The sequence below is a fragment of the Aotus nancymaae genome, unplaced genomic scaffold, assembly GCF_030222135.1.
Source record: "Aotus nancymaae isolate 86718 unplaced genomic scaffold, 86718_ANA_hifiasm-v0.15.2.pri h1tg000014l, whole genome shotgun sequence".
NCBI lineage: Eukaryota > Metazoa > Chordata > Mammalia > Primates > Aotidae > Aotus > Aotus nancymaae.
In genome coordinates, this window is record NW_026988425.1 from 120,321,546 (window position 1) to 120,329,905 (window position 8,360).

Here is an 8,360-nt window from a genome sequence, read left to right on the forward strand (position 1 = left end):
ATGATAAGTTGCGGGGTGGACTGCTGAGGGGGAAAAGGCACTCCTGCCAGATTCCCAGAGGACTCTCGCGCCACCATTACCTCACGCAGTGTGACCTGGAGGGGGTCAGACAGACAGGAGAGTCCAGAAACAGACTCAGGGCTACAGGGATTTAGTATATGGTAAGAGCAATGTTTTAAGTGGGGAAAAAGGTGTATTATATAATAAATAGTACTTTGAGAGCACTAGCTATCAAAGTTAGTTCTCGGCTGGGCACAGTGGCTCACCCCTGTAATCCCAGCACTTTGGGAGGCCAAGGCAGGTGGATCACCTGAGGTCAGGAGTTTGAGAGCAGCCTGGCCAACATGCTGAAGCCCCGTGTCTATGAAAAATACAAAAATTAGCTGGGCATGGTGGTGTGTGCTTGCAGTCCCAGCTACTCTGGAGGCTGAGGCAGGAGAATCGCATGAACCTGGAAGGCAGAGGTTTCAGTGAGCTTAGATTGTACCACTGCACTCAAGCCTGGGTGACAGAGCAAGACTCCATCTCAAAAAACAAACAAACAAAAAAACAAAGTATATTAAATCTCTACCTCATAGCGTCCATACAAATTAGTTGCAGAGGGAAAGTACACTACGAAATTACTCAAAAAGAAAACTTACACCTCTGGTGTGGGATGGTCTTTTCTGAACTTTAACATGAGATTTAAAAGATACAAGGGAAAAGATTAGCAGATTTTGCAACCAAAAAACGTTGAAAGTTTCTGTGTGATGGAAAACATCAAGGTTAAAACACAAATGACAGATATGGAAGAAAATATTTGCAACACATTAAAAAAAATAAGTTCAATTACTTTAGGAGAAAAGCTTGCTTTGGGGTCCTTAGAGAAAGTCACTGGGGACTGCTAAGCAGCCACCTAAAGACGAAAAGTGACAGGGCTGAGTTCTTCCAGGTGGGCAGAGTTGTTGCCGCCCACATCAGGTCACACAGTGGAATCCTGTCTACATCACAGCGGAAGAAATAGGATTATCAATGTGAAGTTCTTAGCGTGGTGCCTGGTATATACGACAGCTCCACAAATGTGAGCTATAATCCTATTAGTAAAGGATGCTAAGCAGTTCCACTGCAGCAGGTGTTATTTGCTAGTAGAGTTTGAATCAATAGGAGGGGAATCTGTGAGTGCCTAGGAAATTAGCAGAATAAAGGATATTATCCTTGGAGGCCTTAAATGTGCAATGAAATTATTTGTCTGACAGAAACAAATGCTTGACTCTATTTACTAGCCTTTAAAATGACTTAAGGCAGGCCCCGCCCACCTACGCCCCTACGCCCCGCCCACCGCTCAGCTTCCGTGCAGGACTGCCTCGGGCCACTTCCGGGCCTTCCCGGAAGTCCCTGTTGCTTAGCAACCGAAGTAACCTGCAAGGCTGAAGGGCAAGGGGATTGTGCATCACCGACCTTCCCAGCGGCTTGGGGAACCGGGAAACTGCAGTCCCCCACCGGCCCAATTATGTTGCTGCTGGGATCTCTACCGTGCCCAGCAATGGTTGTCAGTAAGCAGGCGGCACTCCTTTCCAAAACATCTTTTCTTTTTTCTTTTCTTTTTTGAGACGGAGTCTCACGCCGGGTTCAAGCGATTCTTCCGCTTCAGCCTCCTGAATAGCTGGGACTACAGGTGCATCCAACTGCGCCCGGCTTTTTTTGTATTTTTAGTAGAGACAGGGTTTTGCCATGTTGGCCAGGCTGGTCTTGAACTCCTGACCTCAGGTGATTCGCCCGCCTCAGCCTCCCAAAGTGCTGGGATAATAGGTGTTAGCCATCATGTCCAGCCCCCTTCCAACTTTCTTAATGGGGAAAGCTGCTACCATTTCTTGAGCACCTGTGAGTAACACCCCCCCCCACCCAGGGGCACCGAGGAAGAAGAACTGTGCAGACCCCAGGCACAATTAATGCCTGAAGTACAACTCACTGCTTACTAATATCTAGCTTATATATATAATCATACGAGTATTCTGCCTGCTTCTGGACGAGCAAGAAGACTTGTGCTCCGGTTCTCGGACTTCCTGGGCAGCATGGCCCCCAAACGCCAGTCTCCACTCCCGCCTCAAAAGAAGAAACCAAGACCACCTCCTGCTCAGGGACTGGAGGAGACATCGGCCTCTGTAGGCTTAACGAAGAAGGGAGAAAAAGAACAGCAAGAAGCAATTAAACACATTGATGAAGTACAAAATGAAATAGACAGACTTAATGAACAAGCCAGTGAGGAGATTTTGAAAGTAGAACAGAAATACAACAAACTCCGCCAACCATTTTTTCAGAAGAGGTCAGAATTGATCGCCAAAATCCCAAATTTTTGGGTAACAACATTTGTCAACCATCCACAAGTGTCTGCACTGCTTGGGGAGGAGGACAAAGAGGCACTGCATTATTTGACCAGAGTTGAAGTGACAGAATTTGAAGATATTAAATCAGGTTACAGAATAGATTTTTATTTTGATGAAAATCTGTACTTTAAAAATAAAATTCTCTCTAAAGAATTTCATCTGAATGAGAGTGGTGATCCATCTTCAAAGTCCACTGAAATCAAATGGAAATCTGGAAAGGATTTGACAAAATGTTCAAGTCAAACTCAGAATAAAGCCAGCAGGAAGAGGCAGCATGAGGAACCAGAGAGCTTCTTTACCTGGTTTACTGACCATTCTGATGCAGGTGCCAATGAATTAGGAGAGGTCATCAAAGATGATATTTGGCCAAATCCGTTATAATACTACTTGGTTCCTGATATGGATGATGAAGAAAAAGAAGATGATAGTGATGATGATGAAGAGGAGGAAGGATTAGAAGATATTGATGAAGCAGGGGATGAGGATGAAGGTGAAGAAGATGAAGATGATGAAGGGGAGGAAGGAGAGGAGGATGAAGGAGAAGATGACTAATAGAACACTGATGGATTCCAACCTCCCTTTTTTTAAATTTTCTCCAGTCCCTGGGAGCAAGTTGCAGTCTTTTTTTTTCTTCCATCTTTTGCTCAGTCACCCTGTTTTTGAGGTCTCTTTTCTTTACACCATGGTTCTCAACTTATTTGGGGGGAAATATCTTGAGCAGGATACAATGGGAAAAGAGTCTCTACCCTTTCTGTTTGAAATTCATTTTTATCTCTTCCTGTCTAAACAAAAACTGTATGGAATCAACACCACCAAGCTCTGTGGGAAAAAAGAAAAACCTGCTCCCTTTGCTCTGCTGGAAGCTGGAGAGTGCTAGGCCCCTGTGTAGTAGTGCATAGAATTCCAGCTTTTTTCCTCCTTTCTCTGTATATTGGGCTTCAGAGAGTACACTGTGTCTCTATGTGAATATGAACAGTCAGCATTTACCAACATGTATCTGTCTACTTTCTCTTGTTTAAAAAAAGAAAAAAGGGCCAGGCACGGTGGCTCACACCTATAATCCCAGCACTTTGGGAGGCTGAGGCGGGTGGATTACGAGGTCAAGAGATCGAGACCATCCTGGTCAACAAGGTGAAACCCCGTCTCTACTAAAAAATACAAAAATTAGCTGGGCATGGTGGCGCACGCTTGTAGTCCCAGCTACTCGGGAGGCTGAGGCAGGAGAATTGCTTGAACCTAGAAGGAGGTTGCGGTGAGCCGAGATCACGCCATTGCACTCCAGCCTGGGTAACAAGAGCTAAACTCCGTCTCAAAAAAAATAAATAAATAAAAATAAAAAATAAAATAAAATGAAAAAAAGAAAAAACTTTAAAAAATGGGGTTATAAAGGTCAGCAAAGGAGGGGTTTGAGATGTTTGGATGGGGTAAGTGGGCATTTTGACAACGTGGCTTCTCCTTTAGCATGTTTAATTGTGACGTTTGACAGACATCCTTGCAGTTTAAGATGACACTTTTAAAATAAATTCTCTCCTAATGATGACTTGAGCCCTGCCACTCAATGGGAGAATCAGCAGAACCTGCAGGATCTTATTTGGAATTGACATTCTCTATTGTAATTTTGTTCCTGTTTATTTTTAAATTTTCTTTTTGTTTCGCTGGAAAGGAAAGATGATGCTCAGTTTTAAACATTAAAAGTGTACAGGTTGCTTTGTTACAATAAAACTAAATGTGTACACACACACACACAAATATATATAAAATCATACTTAGTTCCATATAATCTTTCTATATAATCATATAATAACTTACTGCTTACTATATCTAGCTTATATATATAATCATACTTAGTTCCATATAATCTTTCTATATAATCATATAGGTACTGTAGTCGGAGCTGTAACGACACATTTAGTGCTGATTTATATAATCCTTCTATATAACCATGTAGTAGTTTGTAGTAGGAGGAATGCCTAGAGCAGTGACAGAACAGAAGGCCTGAGATCCTGCAAATAACCGAGGGAGAAGAACCCCTCTGGTGTGACCACTCATGGCGGCGGTACACCATCAGTCTTTTCTCGATTCTGTGCTAGCTCAAATCGTCCTCCCACAAATATCTTAAGAGCACAAATCTGTCAGCTCCCACTGCATTGGCTTACAGCATCCTTCTATTAGAAATCCTTTGAAGTCTCCAACCCCCAGATAAAAACAGGTGTTGTGCACGACACTTGTTGCACATAGCCCACCTCCTTGTCTCGACCTAATGGGGGTGGACCTCTTTTCTGTACACAACCCTCTACTACTGCGCATGGTACGGCCCACCTCGCTGCCCAGTTGACATAATGGGGTGGCCCCCTCACTTGTGACTCACATGATTATGTATGCCCTATCACTAAGCCTATAAATGATAACCTCACTTACTACCCTTCCCCCTGCCTGTACCTAATAAATAGATGCTTCTGCATGTTCGGGGCCTTGCCTGTCTCTGCTTATAGGTGGCGTGGCCCCCCAAGTCCAGATGCCCTTCACCAGTTCTTCAGTATCCTGTCTATTTCTTGGATCCTGCACTTCAGCACAGCATAAGGGACACCCCACAACCCTGTGGGGCCAACAGCCCTACAAGCACCTATGTGTCAGGCTCCATCAGGCACATCACAATCTAACCTGATAGTTACACAACCCATCTCACTGATAAGGAAGCCAGGCTCGGAGGGGCTAAACTCCCAACCTGAGGGAGGTGATGCAGGGACACACAATTAGAACTCTGCTTTGCTGAAGGACAGGTATGCAGCCTACCAGTCCCTGACCCAGGAGGCTGAAGGAACAGCAGCAGCTTACACCTTTACCCAGAGTTCTTTTTATTGTCCATAATGACTTAGGAACTAGTACTTATATAATCTCAAGTCCCTGAGGGGCGAGAGATCCCACCATGCAAAATAGCAAACAGACCCAAGACTTGGGGAGAGGCAGAGAGTGCATCAGAAATGGATGGGTACATCTGATTCCCACACTCAGGGGGCTCAGCTTAGTTAGCAGGAGACCTTCCGATTGAGAAAGAATGCAAGTCTTTTTTGGCATCTGATGGGAAGGATGGAGGGAGCACGGGAGGCACAGAAAAGGCATGTGAATCCTGTCCGGCCTGGACGAGGCTGGAGTTGTGCTGCTGGAGAGCTCCAAGCACTGCTCAGAGTGTCAGTCCCCGCTCCTGGAACAGACGCTTTAGAGCCTCTTCCAGTTGCCGGTTTGTTCCCTGAAGCCCCTTCACCACCTGCGCTGCCCACTCGAAGTATTCCTGGACTCGATGTTCTGACCATCCTGCTTAAGAATCGACAGAAACCTGCTAGCCTGATGTCAAAGACGGCACTGCCTTTTGCCTGCCTCCTGGCAAGCTTGGTTCAAGGCCGTGAGTTCCTGATGGGATGAGCTGTCCCAAAAACTTGCCTGTGGCTCAGCTATTGTATTTTGACCGTATGAAAGCAGATCAAGAAGGGTCTAGTAGGATTAATTTGTGAATTAAGAACGTCCAGGGTTTTTCGGGGAACTGACCAACCTGTACCTTCAGAAGGTGGCATCCCCCTCCCCTTTCCCTTAGAGCCCATAGGAAAGCGTACCCTCTGGGGTGCAGCGATTCAGGTCCCTCAGATTGTGCAGCTTGTCTGCCAGCTTCACCAGTTTGGCCCCGGGGCTGCTGTGGGGCGCCTGCTCCACCTGCAGCCGCTTTCTCTCCAGCTTGGGCAGAGTCTTGTCATCTGTTACCTCCTCCACCAGGCACCGCACCTGTGCCCCAAAATGTAGCTCCACCTCATCCAGGGTGGTGTCTGTGTCCTCCACCGTGTCATGGAGCAGGGCTGCCTGGGGACAAGTTCCCATTCAGCCCTGAGATGCTAGCCAAGGGATGACCATTGCTGAATGGGGCCCCTGATCCCTATCCCAGACTCCTGGCAGAGAAGTGGGGAAGTTACCTGTAACACCACAATGTCAGTGATTCCCGCCTCGTGGGTCAGGATCCGAGCCACACCTGACGGGGAGGGGCAAAGCAGGAAGTCAGCTCCGGGGGAGCCCCAGGGCGGTGTGTTGTGGGTTTTGGAGAGCCAGATGTGGCCCCTCGTGGCCTCTCACTAGCTGGGTAACCTTGGTTAAGTCCCTTACCCTCTCGGTGTAGACCGACAAAGGGAACGATCACGACTACCGTTCCAATTGTTGTGAGGCTTAAATATCGCACTAAGCTTGGGACAAAATAGATGCTCAACGAGGTGGACGCCCCCCACGTCTCCTTCCCGGTCCCCACCCCCCAGGCGCCGCAGCCGGTGCTCCGCGGCCGACGCGCCCACCGATGGGGTGGTTGATGTAGGGGGTCCCCTCGGGGTCCTTCCGCCGCTGCTGCCGGTGCTTGCGAGCCGCGAAGTCGGCAGCCTCCAGCAGCTGCGCCACCTCGGAGCCCATCGCGCGGATGCGGCGGGCGATTGCGGTCGCGGGGGGCCCCCCACGGAGCATTTACAGCGCCCTCTGGCGCCGGGGAGGCCCGGGGGGATCATGGAGGCGAATTCAGCGAGCTGAGTTGGGCCTGGCCCAGATGGATTCCTCTGGAGCTGACATGCCCGGTGCAGAGAGCAAGTGATGTGCGAAGCTGCCTTCAGCATCGCGGCCCCCAGCTCAGTGTGCTCTGTTGAGGGTGCAAGAAGAACATAAGCCTGGCTCTCTGGGAGCCTACAGTCTATGGAAAAGAGGAAGACAGACAAGAAATAAGGCAGTGGCCTCGCCGTGCGCTGAATCCAGGGTGGGAAGGCTCAGGGGACTATGGGAGTGGGAAGAAAGGTCAATCCAGCTAGCCTCAGAGTCAGAGGCAGCTTCTCCCAGAAGCTCCCTCCATGAACAGACAATCTTCAACCTGTCAAAGCTCTGAAAACTCTCCGAGTGTTCTAAAAATAGTTCTCCCTGCAGTGATGGGCCAGGTTATCTCCGCAGGGGAGCCTCACCTTTGGACCTAGGAGATCCTAGGGCCTGACCTGAAAAATCAGAGCCTTCACTGGGATTCCTGCCTAATTCCTTCAGACTTGGGCTGTCAGGTAGCCATGACATTTCTGCAGGAACTGCTTTTGTCCTCAGTGTTGCAGATGAAATTTGCATTGCCTTCTTATGCCATGAGTGCTCCTACTTCAGTCTCGAGGCACCTTCTGTGGGCGCCTGTGGTGATGAGTGTTGTCAGTGCTGTTCTGGGAGCACGATGTTGTCAGGCCTGGGTAGACATTGGAATAACACTTAATTCTGCTGGCTGGTGGCCTTGGGCCTTCTGGAAAAATTCCTTGCTTCGGGCAGCTATGAGGTATGAGGTGTAAGAGAGGCCTGATGATCCCCATAGAACTTCTCTGTGAGAAGGGGTTTGCTATTAGCTAAGTATACTCTAATCAGACAGGAAGCTTTTGTGTTCTGGCTAGTAGCCAGGGCAGATTCGGCTCAGGGGAAAAGCTAATGAAAGGACTCACCCTTGGTTTTCAGCTAGCCATGTAGCAGAGGTTAGGGAGAGGAGCACCACATGCTGGAACTGAGGTCTCTGGGACCTGAAATAGAAGAGTCAGAATTTCCAGAGCTTCCATGGCAGCCTGGAAGTTGGAGAATGGGTAGAAACATATTTGGCTCTAAATGCCTGCTTGTTCTTCATGCTAACAGCTCAGCTGCTTGCTCATCCCTCATTCTGTCTTCTAGTTCTTCAAGCCTTTTCTCCTTCAGCAGTTTGGCAATGCAGGTCTCATGTTTTCCAGCAGGAGATAGAAATCCAGTCCCTGCCATCTCTCTCTAGAGGCCTGTGATAGAGAAGCTTCAGGCTTGTATCCATGGTGCCCAAGGGCCTTGGGGCTTTGATTTTTATTTCCTTGTTGTCTGCACTCATGGCCTAGAAAGAGAGATGTTAGAGTTCCCAGGACCTGGACAGAGGTGGTGGTAAACTCTCATGGGCGTCCAGAGAAGGCCAGGCCCCTTGCTGACAAGCCTGTCCGTGGGGCT

At 48.3% G+C, this 8,360-nt stretch overlaps 2 protein-coding genes across 3 annotated transcripts; one reads left to right on the forward strand and one right to left on the reverse strand.

Moving 5' to 3' along the window:
• Nucleotides 1-1,284: 1,284 nt before the first annotated feature.
• On the forward strand, nt 1,285-3,355 carry LOC105724940 (protein SET-like). Its single transcript, XM_064376279.1, has one exon. The coding sequence runs from the start codon at nt 2,052-2,054 to the stop codon at nt 2,742-2,744; it is 693 nt and encodes a 230-aa protein (XP_064232349.1). The 5' UTR covers nt 1,285-2,051; the 3' UTR covers nt 2,745-3,355.
• Nucleotides 2,540-6,803, reverse strand: HDDC3 (HD domain containing 3). 2 transcript variants are annotated; one of them, XM_012463817.2, is made up of 4 exons: nt 6,692-6,803; nt 6,323-6,378; nt 5,972-6,212; nt 2,540-5,675 (listed from the first exon to the last, which is right to left on the reverse strand). In XM_012463817.2, the coding sequence occupies exons 1-4, from the start codon at nt 6,801-6,803 to the stop codon at nt 5,545-5,547; spliced, it is 540 nt and encodes a 179-aa protein (XP_012319240.1). In that variant the 3' UTR covers nt 2,540-5,544. The 2 variants fall into 2 exon arrangements, with proteins under 2 accessions (XP_012319240.1, XP_012319239.1); XM_012463816.2 differs by having other exon boundaries at nt 2,540-5,678.
• Nucleotides 6,804-8,360: the final 1,557 nt, after the last annotated feature.